This window comes from Choristoneura fumiferana, chromosome 3 (genome assembly GCF_025370935.1).
Source record: "Choristoneura fumiferana chromosome 3, NRCan_CFum_1, whole genome shotgun sequence".
Lineage (NCBI taxonomy): Eukaryota > Metazoa > Arthropoda > Insecta > Lepidoptera > Tortricidae > Choristoneura > Choristoneura fumiferana.
In genome coordinates this window covers 4,522,710-4,543,834 of record NC_133474.1, presented here as the reverse complement: position 1 = coordinate 4,543,834, position 21,125 = coordinate 4,522,710, and the positions used below count along the sequence as shown (strand labels likewise).

Here is a 21,125-nt window from a genome sequence, read left to right as displayed (position 1 = left end):
GTTGTGATTTACGAGTATTATTAAGGTTTCATATTTTCATGATTCAATTTAAAAAAATATTCTTAAATTATTTCAACGTAATTTACAAAAATTTTTCTTCCCTAATTACACTTTTTAATCCCCGATGCAAAAAGAGGGTGTTAAGTATAAGTTTGACCGCTGTGTATGTGTGTCTGTGTGTTTGTCCGTCTGTCTGTGGCACCGTGGCTCTTAAATGGGTGGACCGATTTGAATGCGGTTTTTTTATTTAAAAGCAAGTTTGCTAGCGATGGTTCATAGACATGTTTTATCATGGGACACTTGACACCAATTGACCTAGGCCCAGACTAAGCAAAGCTTGTACTATGGGTACTAGGCAACGGATAAACATTATATAAATCAAAATCATATTTATTAAAATCGGTTCAGCCGTTTTTGAGATCAAAGTCAGGGGCTTCCAACTTTTTGTTGGTTAGGTTATAGTCCTCTATAGAACACTTGTATAATATAATATACTCGTAATAGTTCCATTATGTCCGTCCGTCCAACTATATGCGGCTTAGCTTAGAGACTGATAGCGCTTGAAAGCTGCATATGCACGGATATACGTGATACGACTAAAATAACATTTAGATAAGTAGATTTCTATCAGATAATCCTCTAGTCTAGAAGATTAAGGGGCTGTTTCAATCCATTGATTAATTCTAACTGACAGAAAAATGGGATGCCGTCTCGGTCTATTCCAACAAAACAAACAGAGACGGCACCAAATTTATCCGTCAAATAAGATTAATTAATGGATGGTGAAACAGGTAACTATAATAGCTTAAAAATGTAATATTGAGTTTATCCCATTATAGGAAGAGTCATTCACGATGACGCGTGCCGTGCGTGGTTCTTATTACAATGTCATTAATGGCTAGTTTTGACAAAATCACGCGTCTTCGTGGATGGCACTAGGTGTATCAAAGAGTATACCTGTACTTATAGATCCCACTAATATTATAAATAAATGCGAAATTTTGTAAGTCTGCTTGTTTGTTACCTTATCAAGTTATCACGTCTCAACCGCTGAACCGATTTAGATGAAACTCGGTGTACAGATAGTTTGAGTCCTAGTAAAGGACATAGGATAGCTTTTATCAAGGAAAATTGCAAAGTTTACGCGGGATAGCGATAAAAGAATTCAATACATACGGAGTCCGGGTCACGGGCAACAGGCTGGTATTAATATATATTTTTAATAGGTTAAGTACCTACCTCTTCTACAAGTAAAGTGGGAATGATTTTTGACGTACCTATCGAAAATTGATCTAATTTATTAAGATGCCCAAATCTCAAAATAAAATATCAAATTAAAATCTAAAAAGTGACACGGCTATCTAGCCATTGTATTGCTTCGTCATTACATTCGTTAAATCAGCTGCCAAGCAGCAGTACATACGTTAGTTAGGTACTGTGTGCAACATGGAGTGTAAAATAGCCGGTGTTACCAACATAAGATGCATTCTATCTTGGTCCTCTAAGTTAAAAGCGCATCAGCACTCCTATGACGTTGCGGGTGTCTAAAGGTGTTAACTTACAATTAGAGAAAGATAATAAGTATTTTTGATTTTTGCATGGTGCATATTTTTGGCGCGTGAAGACTTTTTTTAACCCTTTGACCATATTTTTTTAAAGCAATGAATCGAGAACTTTAACGATACGCACAGCAATGAATGATTTTTTTTATGATTTTGAGAAAGAGAAATGTATATATTATTGCAGGGTTTCCGAATTATGAGACGGCAATATGTTGCCGCTATCAGCCAAGGGCCGTCATGTCAGTTTGCCGGGGAACTACGGTGGCACGACGTATCTTTAATAAAAATAAATTAAAACCAATAGATGATAAGAAATAAAAAAACCTTTATTAACTTAAAACTGAATTCTTTCAAATAAATAACCGGGCAAGAGCATATCGGAGCCATTTGAAGTATTGAATTAAGCTATTGCTCCATATATAAATCAATAACAATTGTACACAGAAAAAAAAAGATCTCTTCAACCAAATAAACCTATTTCGTTCAAGACATATCCTGTTTTCTATATCAGGAAGACACAAATTGCTTGTAATAAGACATAAAATTCGAAGTTTATTACTTCCTCCAACTATTAAATCTCTTTTTGCAAGTCAGAAAACACTCTTTTTTTAAAAAAATAATGTTTATTCCAAGAGTGAGACTGTTTTGTTTCATGAAAATTGTTATTCAGAAACAAATTCACAAATTCTTAACACAAAGAAGTATTGTCTCTTAATTGCATTATAGTTATATTACTCATAATAAGAATTTGTCAGTCTCGAAATAATGACTAACAGTACTTGGAATTAAATTGTTGTTTCTTAATGTGAAACAGTGTTACTTATATCAAGTAACTTTAGTTCTTGGTTTCATATTCACCCAATTACTTTAAAGATGATATTTCTTAATGTGAGAATTAAAACTCTTGAATTGAAACAATCAGTCTCAAAGTAATGACTTCCAGTACTTGAATTAAATTGTTGTTTCTAATGTGAAACAGTGAGTATCAAACTGAACTTTACTTTAACTTGTACCAAGTAACTTTAATTCTTGTTTGATATTCACCCAATGACTTTAAAGATGATAATTTCTTAATGTGAGAAGTAAAATTTCTTGAACCAAAACAATTATCTTTTAAATTATAAATATTCAATCTCTAATCAAAACATCTTTCTTATTAAACAAGAAAGAATATTACTTGAAATAAATAGTTTAAACTTTTTATTGAAGTCAGTAAATGTTTTGGTTTAATACTTGAATCTTTATCCAAGTAATGGAATCTTTTGGTTTGATTTCATTGTTATCTTGAGTAGAGAGTATTGTATTTTGAAGTAAGATATATTTATCTCTTGCTTCAAGTCCATTGTTTATTGTAGTAAGATATATCTATGTCTTGCTTCAAGTCCATTGTTTTTTGAAGTAAGATATATTTATGTCTTGCTTCAAGTCCATTAATTTTGAAGTAAGATATATTTATATCTTGCTTCAAGTCCATTGTTTTTTGAAGTAAGATATATTTATGTCTTGCTTCAAGTCCATTCATTTTTGAAGTAAGATATATTTATATCTTGCTTCAAGTCCATTGTTTTTTGAAGTAAGATATATTTATGTCTTGCTTCAAGTCCATTGTTACTTGTTGGGAGAGGTTCGATTTTTCCTGTAATTCTGGAAATATTTGAATCGAGAAACAGTAAGTCAATACAGACTGCCTTTACACCTGTAAGTTTTAGTAACGTAAGCAGCATCCGTAATGAACTTATGACAAATTTAATTTACTAAAGTAAATGCCTTTGTAAGTAGCTTACCGTAAACTTTCACTACTCACGTAAGTTGAAAAATTACGGTAAGCTACTTACAAAGGCGTTAACACTAGTAAATTTGTCGTAATTTCGTTACGGAAGCTGCTTACTTTACTAAAACTTACAGGTGTATGTGGCCTAACTGCAAAATTAAATGAGGTTGTTGCAATTATTAGTATTACTGATCTTCCACACCAGCAATATTAATAATAGCGCAACTAAACTTTTTATTAATTATATTCTCATTGGCAATAAGCGAAATCTGGATAAGCCTTTCATATAAACATAATTGTACCGAATAAATTCCTGCCTTTGCCTACATATTGTTTAATTAGCTAAATACACGTTTAGTTTTTAGAAAACTATCCAGAATTACACAAAAAACTGTGACGTTGGACACTGACAAAAATAAACGAAATACGTAATAGAGAAAGTAATAGATGTATTTATTATACGAAAAACAATCACTAACCTATGATCACTAATTAATGATTATGAAAATGACAAAAATTATACATAAATTTTCCTTCCATGTACTTATCATCACTGGTGTCCCTTGTTTATATACAGACAGATTTTTCACATAATTTAATTTTATAGAAATTAATTCCCATATTCTCATTTCATAGAATGATCAATTCACATACCATCTTGAATCATATACAAACGTTTCATAGATGTTTCATTTCATAGAAAGCTATTTCACATTTCAGGATAAATTTATTGATAGTTAAATAGGTTAGGTTAGATTTATATTTCAATCAAAAAGTTAAGAAAATAACCCAGAAAATAGCTTTCTATGAAATGAAACATCTATGAAACGTTTGCATACGATTCAAGATAGTATTTGAATTGATCATTCTATGAAATGAGAATATGGGAATTAATTTCTATAAAATGAAATTATGTGAAAAATCTGTCTACAAAACAACGTGCAACCATCATCACTAGGTACATTCAGTAGCAGAAGTGAATAAAAGTATGTGGAGCTCAAAATAATCCTCACGCTCTCTTTTCCTTGGCAGTATATAATAGTCGTGTGTAGATAGACCATTTTGAGCTCCACAACGGCTCATCGACTTCTATTACTGACTTGACAAAAAAATATTTCTTTAGTGGTTTATTTACATCAACATGATTATGATTTACTTAAGTATTAATAATTATTAATAAGTCACTGGTGATTAAGAATTAAAATACAAACTAACTTTAGCCTCGGACCAAAAAAGAAAATGAGGAGTCTTGTAATTGCAAGTAACTTAAATAACTCCCTCTAGGATCACTATTTTAAACAATAACAGGTGCGATATTACTCTATGAAGAACAGTATCACGCCTGTCTTTGTTCAGAACAGTGACCCTAAAGGAGTTATATAGGTTGGTTTGTAAATAACCAGATAGTTCTAATCACAAGACTCACCTTATAGACATACTAGGTAATTCTGCGAACAATAAAATGTAAATGTAGTAGTGATCGCCCCTTTAGTTTTATACAACATTACACCCTATACCCTACACAATAGATTTGCGGTGACACAACAGGCAATTCTTTACAGCATTGTGAATGCCATCGTTGAAATAAAATTTTATTTGTAAAAAAATGAATTTTTAATTTTTTATTCACTATTGATAAAGTAATAATGTATTTATTATAGTCGTATACTACTCAAAAGAAAATAAGAGCCACCAGTAATTTGGTCGTTACGTGAAATTTATATTAAACAGTAATAAACTTATTTAAAATAAATTGTGTAGTTAATTAAGCTAGCAAACATTAATTAATTTGTCAATTGTTTCACTTATTTGGATTAATATGAAATCAGTCATACAATAAACCAGAAATATGCAGGTGGCTTATATTATTTTGAGCAGTATACGAAAAACAATCATATACATTAAAATTACATATTATCACAACCTCGAAAAATTAAAATTCCGAATGATTAAATTTCAAAACCTCATTTGTCCGAATGCATTTTTTCTGAAACTGTAAATATTTCAGGATTTATTTCAGGACCATCGTGTAGAACCCTTTAGGTTAGGTTAGGGTGTTATATAAAAATCCTGAAATATTTACAGTTCCAGAATAAAATGCATCCGGAAAATACAATTTTGGATTTTAATCATTCGGAATTAAATTTTTTCGAGGTTGTGATAGGTAACCATATTATAGCCTACGCAATAGATTTGTGATGACACAACAGGCAATTCTTATACACTATGGTGTGTCACCGTTTAAATAAAATGTTACTTCTTGAAATATACAAAATTGCATTTTTCATTTATTGTTCACTATTCTTCCTTTATTTATTTGAATTATATTTAATTTTATAACTAATAAAAAATAATCATCTACATTAGAAGCAGTCAGGAAAAGATTATTTATAAAATGAAATATACAACGTTCCACTAGCTGAACGAAGCTGCATAGGCAGCTGGTCGCAAAAAGCTAAGGAATTACTATACCAGTAACATTTTCGGTTTGCGTTTTCCATAGGGTTCCATTTACTACATTACGTAATACTCCGTCGTCAATATTAATGTTTCTTTGATACTCTAATATGGTATTTAAAACGTTAGGCAGTTCCAAAAACAATTTCAACGTTTTCTTTAAAGGCATGAGATACACAAATTCGTCTTTTAGTTGCATTAAGATAGTACATTTCCTTTTAGGTGCTTTAGACTCACCAATTTTAGTTTTTTCGGGTGGCACAAATTTTTCAACCGCAGTAAAGTAATTTAAGATTTTATGTTCTGTGTCGAATGGGTCAAAACAGTTCTCAATCATATCAAAAACACGATTCATAGTTTTAAAACCGATTTTATCAAATTTATCTTTGCTTTCCAAGACTTTAGTTATTTCCTTAACTGGAAACATAATATTTGCAAGCAATGATTTAACGCTTTCTAGTAACTTTTTTACTTTACTCCGAGGAAAATTAAGCGTACTGTAGAGCTTTATTATAAAATCAATAACATTGGAGTTAAGACCCCTCTGAAATTGATTTAACTCGTCTTCTAAATTATAATCACAATCATCAATTGGCTTTGTATTTGTGGATAAAACCGTATCGTCTGTATTAGGTTCACAATATGCTTGCTCCGTCATATTCAAACTATGAGATTCTATGGATCCACATGCATCTATTTCATTACTATCGAGTTTTCGTTCCGTAAATAATTTGTGAAAAACAGTCATATGATCTTTTAGGGAATACTTTGTGTCGTAAGTTCGGGTGCAATTAGCGACAGGGCATAAAAAATAGTCGGTTATTTTATGCGATATGTCTAAATGTAATATATACTTTTTAAAATTTATAAAACTTTTCTGACACTCAGGACACAACATATTGATAAATAATAAGGTACGATAATAAATTATAAGCAACGTAGGTTCCTGCTTTAATTTTGTTTATTTCAAGAAGTTAGATTTCACGTTAAGGGCATATGTTATTTATGAATGTTTGTACCGCAATATTGCACTAAAAAAGGTTTTTGGTTACATGTATAAAGTTTTGACTTAGCTCAGGTTTAAAATTTCTATTATGTGTGGCGGAACTGTGTCATATTGAGTATTAATGTCATATACCTTTTTTTGTATTACGAGATATAAGTAATTCGCAGCATCTGGGTATTTCGCATGTAGCACGTGGTAAATTTTAAACAGTACGTCGAAAGCCTTAGCTGCAGACTCAAAGGAGTATTTTACATCGTCAATGACAATGTAAAGTGCCGAAAAGTCGTGCAACTTTCCGAGCACAAGGATATAGGGCTGGACGGACTGTAATACTCGCGATGCAGATTTTTCTTTTTTTTTTTTGATAATTGTGTCGATGTTTCCGGCGTCCTAAAACAAAATAAGCTGATTAGTCACATGCACAAATTTATTAAGTAAATTTAGTAAGTATTTATTCAATGGTTGTCAAAAATTGGGTTGGGTTCAGAAACGTACTACCTTAGGGTTTAAGCTCCATACGCACAGATAGCGGTAGCAGGGCGGCACGTGGCGGTTTCGGTGTTAATATTCGAACTTGTATGAAAGAGGCAATCGAATATTGTAACCAATACCGCCACCGCGCCGCGCCACCCCGCTACCGCTCTCTGTGCGTGTGGAGCCATATCGATTTTTAAGAAAATATAAATGTCCGCCATCTTGGTGTTGAAATTAGATGTAATTTTTATAATTTTCAGTTTCAGTTTTCACTAATAAAAAATTTTTTTAACTGGCTAATGCCAGTAAGGTTAGGTAGTTTCAGGTTTAACTGGGACAAACAACGAGAACCAAAACTTACGTCTGTGCGAACAATCAGGCTTTCTATCACCTCCGTTGACGAAAACTTTATCTTTCGAGATATCCTCCCCTTAGGCGGAATAAGGTATCCCAGTAATGTAATTTGTACTGGAATTTTTTTATCTAAAACCAAAACGAAAAAAAGTTTATTTTTAAACTCTTGCATGAGTTTCTATATTGGCAAATTGAGAGGAAGCACAAAATGTATATAATATACTATTGATGACTGGCAATTGGGTAACTTAAGTTTTCTGGAGTGTGAGCAGTCTGAGTGGAGTGTGAGTTGTCAAATGCCGCTGTTATACCTTAACACACACACACACTTGTTTGTTTGTTGTTGTTGGGTAACGGCGGCATTTGACAACTGTCAGCTGTCAACTCGACGTTTTTTAGTTTTTTTACAGAAGACAAAGGCGCAAACTCTATTCATCCGATCAAACGTGTGGTATGTCAAAACAGTCATTCAAAAAAATATTTCTAAAAAACGGCAAGTAATAAAAAAAACTAGCTACAGTTTTGAACTCCATTGTGTGTCTGCTAACAATAAAATATATAATAATGAGCACTCCAGAAAACTTAAGTTACCCAATAGTATCGATATTAAGTATCAAATCTTAATGAACAATACGCTATTGATATTATCGATACTATTGCAAGTCGTCAATAGTATTACACAATTTGTGCTATCAATGCTATATATTTATAGTCCTATCGATATTCGTAACATTGCCGGGCCACCAGCATCTGTAATGGTGCACATATGGACGGACAGACAAGTGAAAAAGCGCGTGTTTCTAACAACAACAACTAAGTGCAAACAACACCATTCTCTGACAACACAATAATCTTGTAGTGAATTTCTGGTGGACTCTTCAACGGTGAATTGCATAGACTTGAAATTTGGTACTTGTGTAGAGTTCCGTTGACAATGCAAGTACAGTCAACAAAAATTATACAAGCTTTTGTTCAGTTGACTGCTCAAGAACCTCAGGCTTTATAGTCAGGTTCTCTAACCACTAGGTTATTCGGTAATCAAACTTGCATTGTCAACGGAGCTCTATATAGGTACCAAACTGCAAGTTGATGCCATTCACCATTGAAGAGGTATCCTGCAGAGACAATCCTGGCCAGACCAAAAATAATTCACTACCAGATTATTGTGTTTATTACATAAGTAAACAAACAAACAAACTTTTATTATATGGGGTAAAGCTAATAAAAAGCTTGTAAAAAGACATAGACTACCTTTTATCCCGGTTCCCGACTGTTAAACAACATCATCATTAATTGCTTGCTTGCACGCATGCAGGTTTGCTTGCTTTCTGGCTTGATTGATTGCTTCTTTGGAATGCTTATGGTACACGTAAGCGAAGCCGTGGATAAAAGCTAGTGCATATATAAAATAAACTTAAATACTTACCATCGTCTTTTAAAGCAAACAATGTCTCCAATAATGAAAGCCCAGTCTCATTTTTAATTTGGTCTTGTTTCAACTTCAGGAGCTTTTCAAAGAAAAAGTGCCAATTTTTAAAGAAATTTAATGATTGTTCTTCATACATTTCCTCAAAATCCAAATTAATCTGAAAAACAATACTCATTTGAATAAATAGTTCATAAACCAAAAATGGTACTCCTAATAATATTAGGACATTTTTTATCCCGGAAAATTGCATAGTTTTATCAGGATATTAGTGATATTAAATTGTGTGCAGATGAAGTCACGGACAGCAACTAGACTTGCTTGCCTGCAGGCACGCTTGCAGGTTCACTTGCTTCTTTGAAATGCTTATGGTTCACGAAAGTAAAAGCTATAGTACTTAACCCTTTCAACGCCAATGAATGACTGATATATCCGCACCACTGATTCAACGACAGGGACCGATAAAATAGATCTACAAAGTCTAACATATTTAAGGTTGACATTCTCGTTACTTCTTAGAGATGCCTGGCGTGTCACTGTCAGTGGCAACTTTTGTAGTTGACGTGGCGTTGCAAAGGTTAATAACTTATCTATTTACTAGTCATCTATATGGTTAGCAGTTAGTATTATGTGCATGACAGGTTGCGCACTTAATCTCAATAAAATTAAATAAGTCCGGCGTGAATAAAAACAAAGTACTCTGTGGCTCTATTATTGACCAAATAACAAGTTTTAATTAAAACCGGACTATCTCCTCATGCGTGTCATGTCTCTACATCGACATTGGCAAAATACTCCTTGCCAAAACAGCAAGGGTGAAAGCCATTAAAAAAAAGCCTACTGATTTATCATACAAATAGTACTGCTACTTCGTCGGAGAAATATTACTCAGATTCGGATAGGAACATTGCAGACTATTATTATTACAGAGTATTACGGCTCTCACACATAGTATACATTTACTGTAAAAATAATGTAAACAATTTCAATGATTTGTATAGTGCATAGCAAAAGAAATATTTAATTACCAGCACATGTCCTTTGGCATCTTTTAATATTGGCCAATTTTCCAAAAAATCGTGTATTGTTGGAAAAATGTGTTCCTGTCCTATCCTGTATTTTCTAGTTTTTTTCCATCTCAAGACGACCTCATCCCATGGCTCATTGTTATTTTTCAACCACAAACAGTCGTCATCGTGAGCAGCATCTGAATAAAAAACGAATTAAAGTCACAATATTAATAAAAAAAAAAATTATAGGCACAAGAGGCATTTCACCTTAGCAGTCTAGATTGGCAACACATCTGCAATCCCTTTGGGGTTGCGGATGTCTATGGGCAGCGGTGATCAGTGATCACTTAGCATCAGGTGATTCACTTAATTGTTTGCTTTCCTTATTGTATAAAAAAAAAGTTAATTATATATATCTTATAGTCAAGGACACCAATATGTATATATACCACAGACTGAAACAAAAATAGGTATGTACAGTCAGGGATTTTAATTATTAGGCCACTTTAGGAATTTTAATTTAGTTGTTTGCTATACTATTGAGCTGGCTAAAATGTAAATGCTTGTGAATGCCATAATACTGCAAATTTAAAAAACTTCACAGTGGCCTAACAATTAAAATCCGTGACTGTACACAGATATTATTGTACAATAAAGTGATATACATACAAATATCAGTGACACAGGACATGTAACAAACACTCGGGATAAAATTAACTATGACACAAAAAAAAAAAAAACGAAAATCGGTTCATCCGTTTGGGAGATAGATACCACAGACAGATACACAGAGACACGTTAAACTTATAACACCCCTCTTTTTGCGCCGGGAGTTAAAAATAGTGCAAAATTTCAACGAAATTGGTCCAATGAATTAGCCGTGGAAACATAAATACAGTATAATTACAAACCTATCATCAAGGAAAGATTTTTCGGCTCATTCTCCAGCTCATTTTCTGGTATTCTCTGTGTTGATTTTGGCCTCCGGTGTTTCTCTCCAGATATATACAGCAGGTTCCGAACTTTATCAACTAATTTGCCTTTAGCCGGAATATATTTTCCACTGATAGACTTTGCAGTTGGAACCGCTCTCATGAAATAAGTCCCAATGTTTTCGCTTGGAAAGAGAGATACAATCCTTGCTGCAATCAAGTTGTAATCCTCTGCTCTTAGTTTACTGAAAATGAAAGTAATATTTTAATTACTTTGTATTTCGAAAACAAAGTTATGTACTAACATGCAACTACAATCTAAATACAACTACTATACAAACATTGTACAAAACTACTATAATTAAGGACTTGAGCCTGGGTCTGATAAGAAAAACCGGTCAAGTGCGAGTCGGACTCGCGCATCAAGGGTTCCGAAGAAATTTGTCTTGTCTGTCTGTCCGTCTGCCACAGCCAATTTCAATACGAACAATCAAACAAACAATCACTCAAACAAATCTTTCCTCTTTATTATTTTAGTATGAAAAACTTATGAGCCTATGACATTTCAACATATTTCTTTAAGTCTGTTTTTACCAAAAATTGGCAAAAAACAGACGTTAAACGCTAATTTACCTCCCAAAACGGCCTCTCATGTTTAAAACTCATTAATTTATGTTACAAGTTTTGTCTTTGGGTCCCCGACTTACATATGTGTACCAATTTTCAACTTGATTGGTTTATTCGTTTCGGAGAAAATTGGCTGTGACAGACGGACAGACAGACAAGACAAATTTGTTCGGAACCCTTGATGCGCGAGTGATGTGAAGTGATCCTTTAAGGGTTCCGTTTTTCCTTTTGAGGTACGGAACCCTAAAAACAAATGTTGTCAAGTATTGCAATAGCAGTCTGTTGTCAAAACTGTATCATTATGAATGACTGAAACCTGAACTAAACTTTACTTAGGTATACAAAGATCTAAATTCTAACTAGGAGGATACCTCAAGGCAAGCATAATATGAATAATAAGAATATGGGCTGGTCATATCTAGGATAACAGTGGAAAGATAAGAGTCATAGGACACTGAGTGCAGACAGTGCGGACTTACAGAGGCAAGCAGGTTTACTGGATAAAGGTGGCATGAGACAGGAACACGGTAGGAACTGGAGAAGGATATTTTGTAGGATTCAGCATAAAACTTCGCTAATATAATAAAAGTGAAGTTTTTTTTGTTCTACAATATCTACTACTTTATAACTGAATTTGTTATTACTTGTTCACTATATATGTATATATATGTTTTATAATAATGTCTACAAGTATATTGCGTTTCTTAGCATTGAGACATTGATATCTTTTATAATAATTAAGAATGCTGCTTCCATGGGCAGATGTTTGCAACAGTGTGTTGATGTCAAAATCCGGAAGAGGGGGTCTATTTATGTCCTCTAAAATATTTGTGATGTCATCCAGAATTGGAAGACTTGAGAAACTGTCTCCTGAGACTTCTTTGTTAGTTCTAGCAGACGAATGTGATTCATGATTGGTGTAAACTGTGTTTTCAGATAATGCTTCAGTAGTAGCAACGGACTCCAACAAATCTTGAATATTGTTTCTTAATATAATTCTTTGTCCTATGTGAGGACATAGTTCCTTGAGATAAGTATCTGTCAAATCCTTGAAGTTCTCTATAGATATGTCATTATCTAAAAAAATATAATAAATATCATTAGTTTAGACTACGGCAAAGACCAAACCGAGAGACTGGCTGTGCATTTTAGCAGTTTGCCGCTATAGATACAACCTAGGCTGTATGTGTTATGACGTCAACACTTCTTACACATCTAATTCTTTTTTACTCACCTCATCATTTAGCCACGAATACGAGTACATAAGCCCTGTTTACCTATATAATATTCACCTGAGGCCTGAGACCCGAGACCCTAGCACAGTTGGTTTATCTATCCATTTTATATATTTCCTTGGAGTCATTGGTAGATAAAATGGGTCGATAAACCTTACCGTGCTAGGGCTGGAGAACCGACTATTCTCGTCGATAATCAGATAATCTTGGCATTAAATCAAGATAAGCATTACGTTGCGGATATAATATTCGATTCTTAAGACTGTTTACTATATAACAAACCTGCTAACTAAAGCTTGAATCTACGAATGCAAGTAACTAATTAATAACAAGATTACATTAAATTGGAATTTGGATTAGATTTGGGTATTTACCAAGGAAATTCTTGATGATTTCTTCAGAAATGCTCCATTTCCTTAGAAGAAGGACTGTTTCGTCCATTTTTACCGGAGATCATAGGTCGCGTGGCAAAGTATAAGCGAAACTTCTATTGTGGAAGTCAGCCTAGGACAAACACAAAAATATAAGAACACAAAAGAATGGTCAAGCGAGACCTAATTACTTATGTACCAAGTGAATAGACAAACTTCTGACAATAAATCGACTGACGTCATCCACTTATCCGTAATGAAATGATAATCTTTACTTACCTTTTAATTTTTATGCACAAACAGCCAGCAGCACAGCAAACGAACGCCCACAATTCAAATACACAACACAACACAAACAAAATGGACGGGCGGGGGTTCTCTCTGGCTCCAGCAAAGTGTTGCCAGAGGTACTTTTGGAAATTCCCCGCATCAAGTTGAAAAAATCTCCTTTTTGTAGTAAAATTCCCCCCTGAGTTTATTTCTATGTTTAGGAAAAATATAAAACAAAAAATATTATTAAAAAAAATCAACTTATTTTTTGTACAGGTTCGCCTTAGGCATCGTTTTTGTTTGCTCAAATTTCACACAATCTTGTATGATATCTTTTGTTTGCATGATTGCAACTGTTGTGTCAGATTATACAGGCTGGCCCAAACATCCTTTTTCTTCTTCTATTTAAGAGTTGCACTCTTGTCGGTGGAGTAATTGCCACTTATCCCTGTCTTCCGCCAGCCTTTTGACCTCCTGGTATGATCCTGGTTGACGTTCTCACGTATTTGTTGGAAATAATTTATTCTGGGTCTTCCTCTTCCCCTCTTCCCCTTCCCTTCCAAAATATTCGTAAAAAAACTATCGTGCCTCATTAGGTGTCCTATCATCCTTCCTCTTCTTATCCCAATAGTCTTTATTTCTTTCTTAGAGATTGGTTGGAGAGAAGAGATGTCTGCTGAAGACTATTGGGCCCAAACATAGACGTTAAAAATTTTTTTTTACGTTGCTTACGTCGGACCATTCTCAGTGTAGGCTTCCGTAACCGTTACTACAATACGAATGAAAAAAAAAACCTGTTACTGAAAATTTTAACCACAACGATCAAATCGACGGAAAAAGCAAGTTAAATCATAATATACTTAAGCTCAGGATTGTATTATTAACTTCCTGCATAATCTTTTTTATACTTCAACTACTAATTATACGGTTAAAAATTAGATTTTGCTTAATAAAAATTGAAAATTGGGCATCGGATGTGACAGTTCCGACAGTTTTAATTGCTTTTTCGTAAGTTTTTTTGTCATAACTATGTGGCACAACCGACATTTTAAACAGGACATTTTTAACTGTTTTTGTTGGAAGTACCACATTCGACTGTTTTGACTGGTAATTCTTTGCCATTTTTTTGTTTTAAGTGGTAAATCTGTCAATTTTAATTGGACGGGTGTTATTTAATTATTGTAGGATGTGGATTTTCCGAAAATGTTAGTCGGTTCAACCAATTTTGTTAATGTCTTAAGTTGCTTTTGCATACAATATTTTACTATAAATTATGTCATACAAATTTTAAACTATTTATACTATTTAGCCACTTTTATGCTATTTAAATTCGTTGGTTTTGAAATAGGCAATTCAAAATTAAGTTTTCTATGCGGGTTTTACAATCATATTTTTTATTTTATTTTAGCTTTAATAATAATAATGTGAAGCATGATGGATGTCCCATTATAAGGGTTTTATTTTCTACTATGGCAACACCACGAGATGAACAAGATATACCACCGTCAATGTTATTTACTTTAAGATTGTGTGTTTCTTGGTTGAAATACTAATTTTTGTATATTTCTTGGTTGAAATACTAATTTTTGTATGTTTCTTGGTTGAAACACTAAAACTTTTCATGAAAAAATGGCAAATAAAATGTAAATCAAGCCAAGAATGTACTGAATCTTGGTGTAAAACTGTGGTCTATTTTAAATTAAACTTTTTAGGTCTTGACTGTAGCTTGTGAATATTAAACCAAGAATTAAAAGTTTTCGTCCGAAAATGTACTGAATCTTGGTGTAAAACTGTGGTCTATTTTAAATTACACTTTTTAGATCTTGACTGTAGCTTGTGACTATTAAACCAAGAGTTAGCAGTTTTCGTCCGAAAATATACTGAATCTTGGTGTAAAACTGTGGTCTATTTTAAATTAAACTTTTTAGATCTTGATTGTAGCTTGTGAATATTAAACCAAGAGTTAGCAGTTTCTTGGTTGAAATACTAAAACTTTTGATGAAAAAATGGCAAATAAAATGTAAATCAAACCAAGAATGTACTGAATCTTGGTGTAAAACTGTGGTCTATTTTAAATTACACTTTTTAGATCTTGACTGTAGCTTGTGACTATTAAACCAAGAGTTAGCAGTTTTCGTCCGAAAATTTACTGAATCTTGGTGTAAAACTGTGGTCTATTTTATATTAAACTTTTTAGATCTTGATTGTAGCTTGTGAATATTAAACCAAGAATTAGCAGTTTTCGTCCGAAAAAGTAACAGTATTCAAGGAAATATTAAGTAATATTTCTTTGAAAATTGTGTACATGCTTATTTTAAAGAAGATTACTTGCATCAAATAACATTTTCAAGAAATTTGATATTATTGTTAAAACGCTGTAGCGTTTTGTTGCAAATCAATTAATTATTTTACTCAAATTTGTCCATTTTGCCACAAAAGTATATGAAGATTGAACTAACTAATTTAGGTTCTTTCTTTAAAAAATGTGATATTGTTGAGTTGAGATATATTTATTTGATGAAGATTTATATTTCTCACTTCAACAAACAGTGCTTGAGAGAGTTTTGCGTTTTGAAATAAGACATCTTTTTTTTCTGTGTAGTAATTTTAGTTATTAAAATCTTGAAATAAGAATGCATTATATTAGCCAGACTTTTTTTTATGTAATAGCAGGCACACGAGCGGACTTTAAAGGCATTGTTTTTGTTTCGTTTCACAGTAGCCTAGTGCTTTGACCAATGGGCGCCCAAGCAAAAGGTCGTGAGTCCGAACATGACTTTTCGAGTTTTTCGGTGAAGAAACCTGAACAGACCAACAAAGAAATTAAATGATGTGTGAAGTTTCTAAATCCACACTGGGACCGTATGATATTTATGGCCCAAGTCTTCTTATTCTGACAAGAAACCTAAGCGCTGCAGTAGGATGTATATAAACCGAGATGAGATGATGTCTTCTTGTTTCTCTTTCAAATATTGGCATAATGTTATCGTTACGTACATTCTGTTCTATGCAACCGTGTACGTAGATGATATCATCCATCCTTGAAAAATATTGGTCCAAGGAACGTTTCCAGTGCCCTTATCGTCAGGGGTTGGGCATTTTGCGACATTGTGCCACTATTTGGGTCAGTGGCGCAGTGACGCTGATGGCACGGGGTGCGCGTTATTGTTTATTCACCTCGGCTTTTTACGTAATGCTTGGCGATTTCATTTTCATTTTTTACCGTGTTTATAGGGTATATGAGAATGACGTTAAACACCACAGTGGCTGACTACACCAACGTTTTCAACAAATTTGGAAACGGTCTAATCAGTTGACGAATTATCCTAAGCTGTATACAAACATGCTAACCACACCATCGTTTATATCATGTGAATTACAGGAAACTGAATTCAGACCGCAGTATTTTTATGTTAACACGTAACGAATAAAAATGAATATAAATGCACCACATCCTTTACTATCAGAGAGTTGCAGACATTCGAGTTTTAAAGCAATATTCAAGCTTTTTGCGCATTACACAAATAACATACACCGCGTTTTGAGTAAATATTTCTACATTAGCTATATCTCTGTATAATGATCCATCCAAATTCCAAGGTGACTATATAATTTCTTTAAGTTCTATGAATAATGCGACAAAAAATCAGTTACGTGTGACTTCTTTCTAACGTCAGGGTTCTCTCGCTCGTTTCTATTCTCTATATTTCGAATCATGGTATTGTTATTTCGGGAATAGCACTATTGCTGTTAGTTTTAAGTAATGAATGCGTTTTGTTAATTTTATACTATTCTTTGAGTGGTGAAAATAAACCAAACGCGTTAAAAGTTAACCATAAAGTTGACGTCGGAATTACTAACACTTTTTTATCTGAAATTTGTTTGGTTTCTTCGCAAAAGTTTTACAATTTTTCTTAGATATAGAATCCCTGATTCATCAAAACTACACAGCTATTATTTAACAATAGTTGCCGAGTGACATAAACATTTTGACATCCCAGTAGCTCGAGAGCTCGACCTATTATTTCTTCGCAAAAGTTGTACAAGTTTTCTTAGACATGGGATCCCTGATTCTTCAAAACCACACAGTTATTAACAATAGTTACCGAGTGACTTCAACATTTTGACATCCCAGTAGCTCGACCTATTATTTCCCTTTGTGTTACTCGCACGCAATACAGCTATTAGCTTCATGTCAATATGAACCACAATTACTTGTCTTGGTGCCATGACGTCTGAGGGTTTTTGAATTGTTCTTTTTTCAAGGTTTTTTTAATGCGTCGTCATTTAATTGTTTAAGTGCTTTAATATTTTTAATATACGAGTATGATTCGAAATTCGACTTTGACGTGATGACTTTTGTTTATAAATTGGTGATTGCATGGAAAGATACAGTCATTTAAATACATACATACGCGTTAAACACATAACCCTCCTTCTTCGCAGTCGAGTAAAAAGGCGTTAAGAAACTATTTAACACTGAATAGTAGATATCTATCGGAGTTAATGGTGGTTATTATGTTATTATTGCATTGCCGCAATTCTATATATATAATATATATAAAAATAAAAATGAACCGTAATATGTGTTGCTAAGCGCAAAACTCAGGAACGGCTGGACCGATTTCACTAATTATTTTTTTGTTGTGTTTGTTACCGTCAGGAGACGGTAATTATAGAAAAAAAAAATTACAACGGGACAAAGCCGCGGTTAACAGCTAGTAAGTACTTAATAAAAAATAAATGTCCTTGTTAAGCTAGAAAATGAGAAATGGTGTACAGCTGAATGGTTGAAATCTTTTACAGCTGCTTTAATTGGGAGATAAATCAGGATTAATTTAACGAAACTCAGAACAAAAATTACAGACTCTTCTAATCCCTTTGAAACTATCTTTAAAATCACTGTTGTGTTCCTCCTTAAATAAATACGATAAGACTCAGTTCCAAATAGTGCCAATGAATTACAATAACACCGCTTAATGCCGGCCTCGATATAGCTTTTAGAAGCACAAGTGGTTCATGAGAATAGGTATCTATGTCTACACGAGGAAATATAGCTCTTACTTCTGTGTTGGAAGGTGCATTGTTAGTTTTGATGTGGTCACGACACGAGTGGCGGATCAATTCCAACCGATCTGACGTTTTATTGGGAACTCAAATAGATGCGCGTGAGTTGCTGGGTGACTATGCGTTATGTATTTGTGGACGGTATTCGTTCTCTTTGATTCTGATTATTGTTTTTTTATAATAAATTCTAAGGTCTATTGCAGAGCCGTGGTGGTCAAGTGGTTTGACCTATGGCCTCTCAAGCAGAGGATCGTGGCTTCAAACCCCGGCTCGCACCTCTGAGTTTTTCAAAATTCATGTGCGGAATTATATTTACAATTTACCACAAGCTTTACGGTGAAGGATAACATCGTGAGGAAACCTGTACAAACCTGCGAAGCAATTCAATAGTGTGTGTGAAGTTCCCAATCCGCACTGGGCCCGCGTGGGAACTGCTGCCCAAGCCCTCTCATTCTGAGGGGAGGTCTATGCTCTGCAGTGGGACGTATATAGGCTGGGATGATGATTGCAGAGCTAGGTAAACTAACGATGAGTTCAGAAATATTTACTATGTATTATCTTTCAAACAGTGTCTTTTACTTTATTAAATTTGTCCGTTTTTTGTCATTTTTAAGTACCCCTAAGCACGTTGTCAATAATTACCTAAGTAAACAGAGGTGACATGATAATTGGTTAATTTACATAAATACTTATTATTTAGCAATATTCATCATGTATTATACAACTGCTTATTGAAAGCATGGTTACCTTAACTAAAAATATTAACTATTCTTTTGCTACAATCTATCGTCCACACTAGAGTGAGCTATTGTTTAATCACGACATGTTTCTTCCCAATTTTATCAAGTTTTTCATTAATTTTAATTTATAATCTAGACAATCCATGCAAATTCTGTTTGTAACCCAGATATATCATTTTTATCTTCAAATATTCAAACGTCAAATTTATTACTTGCATTGACGTCATTTTGTCGGAGAGTACATAAAAAATGCATAAAACTATTCGAGAGAGTAGGTATCATCATTTGAGAATTGATCACCTTGTCTTCATATTTCAATATAATCGTAGCCTTTTGATGTTGGGATCCATGAACATTGTAGATTAATAAATCGTTGTAAAAAATATCATGCTTGCTATCAATTATTTCGACTTAGGAATCGCATTGTTAGAAATAAATTGTCCCTGGAACCAACGGTGTAAAGAGTGTCATAATCATAATATCATAATTTTTGGCAACTGTTCTGTCTCTTGACCTTGTAAACTGACATTTGGTCTCAGAATTTCATTAGATAGATGATGAGATGTTTATTAACTATTGTTACGACATAAAATGAGCGCGCTCTAACATTTTATTGGGATACTTTTCTTCCTTTTAAAGTAACTGTTTTTATAACGAATTTTCCGTGAGAAATGACTGAGTAGAACAGTTTTTATTGTAATATAAGAGCTATCAAACTTACAGTTTGTCATTGTTTTAGATGACAATACCACAAAATACGAGACGTTTATGCAAAATTAGGATCCAGTTATTTTATTTTTAAGTGACATCAGCTGCGAAATGGTTTTAAAAATATATTTTCTTTGACCAGTAAGACAATTTTCTGCCTCAGTATAATTTATTAAAGTTTAATTCGTGCTGTTTCCGTTTAAGAAGCCATACATCGTATTTTAAGCCAATTATTGTTTCACCAGTACATTTATCAACGGTAATAGAATATGAAGTGCTGACACTAATTGATTATACATCGAATCTCGGCTAGATTTGCGTATTAAATTTTCTCACCTCGTATAACTTATATTGTCGTCGGAACCTTTTTTTATATTACAATTGTTACCAAACTTATTAAATTTAGTGTGGCTTTTCAACAAAGGAAGCTTCTTAAAATAATACTTCGAGTTTTATGAGTCTCTTCAGAAAATTACTACCTACGCAAATTCTATGAGATACTAGTTCATTGACATTTTACGTAACTCTCTCAAAATACCTTTTACTTATATTTATTATACCTATATGCTTGTTTATAGACCAGATTAGATATTACTTATAACATTGTATTGATTTCTTATTTTCAAAAATTGCTTGGAATTATTTTTAAATAACAAAATATTTATCACTCATTTTGCGGGTGGTAGGACCGTGTGCAAGGTTTGCCCGGATTACTACCACCATCTTGCTCGCTAATCCTGCCGTGAAGCAGCAGTGCTTGCACTGTTGTGTTTCGGCGTGGAGAATAAGACAGCCGGTGAAACTACTGGCACTTGAGGTATCCCATCTTAGGCCTCTAGGTTGGCAACGCAATTGCAATCCCCCTGGTGTTGCAGATGTCTATGGGCGGTGGTGATCTTTTACCATCAGGAGACCCACTTGCTCGTTTGTCATCCAGTCCAATAAAAAAAAACTCATCTTGATCTATATTATGTCCCACTGCAGGGCACAGGCGACCTCTCAGAAGGAGATGGCTTGAGCCGTAACTCCCATGCCCGCTTAGTGCGAATGCGAATTGAGAACTTCATACCCCTCATTGAATGTTTCGTAGTTGTGTGCAGGTTTCCTGGCGATGT

General features: G+C 33.6%; 2 protein-coding genes across 8 annotated transcripts in view; one reads left to right on the top strand and one right to left on the bottom strand.

Annotated features, from left to right (window-relative positions):
* The window catches only part of LOC141426402 (pseudouridylate synthase RPUSD2-like), a 469,933-nt gene that overhangs the window by 274,614 nt on the left and 174,194 nt on the right, over positions 1–21,125 (top strand). The gene's annotated exons all lie outside the window — the stretch shown is intronic.
* LOC141426399 (uncharacterized) lies at positions 5,450–16,085 on the bottom strand. Of its 4 annotated transcripts, XM_074085276.1 has the most exons (7): positions 13,505–16,085; positions 13,229–13,358; positions 10,972–11,237; positions 10,079–10,257; positions 9,051–9,210; positions 7,632–7,753; positions 5,450–7,186 (listed from the first exon to the last, which is right to left on the bottom strand). In XM_074085276.1, the coding sequence occupies exons 3-7, from the start codon at positions 11,153–11,155 to the stop codon at positions 6,860–6,862; spliced, it is 972 nt and encodes a 323-aa protein (XP_073941377.1). In that variant the 5' UTR covers positions 11,156–11,237; positions 13,229–13,358; positions 13,505–16,085; the 3' UTR covers positions 5,450–6,859. The 4 variants fall into 4 exon arrangements, with proteins under 4 accessions (XP_073941377.1, XP_073941380.1, XP_073941379.1 ...); XM_074085279.1 differs by lacking the exon at positions 13,229–13,358; XM_074085278.1 differs by lacking the exon at positions 13,505–16,085 and having other exon boundaries at positions 13,229–13,492.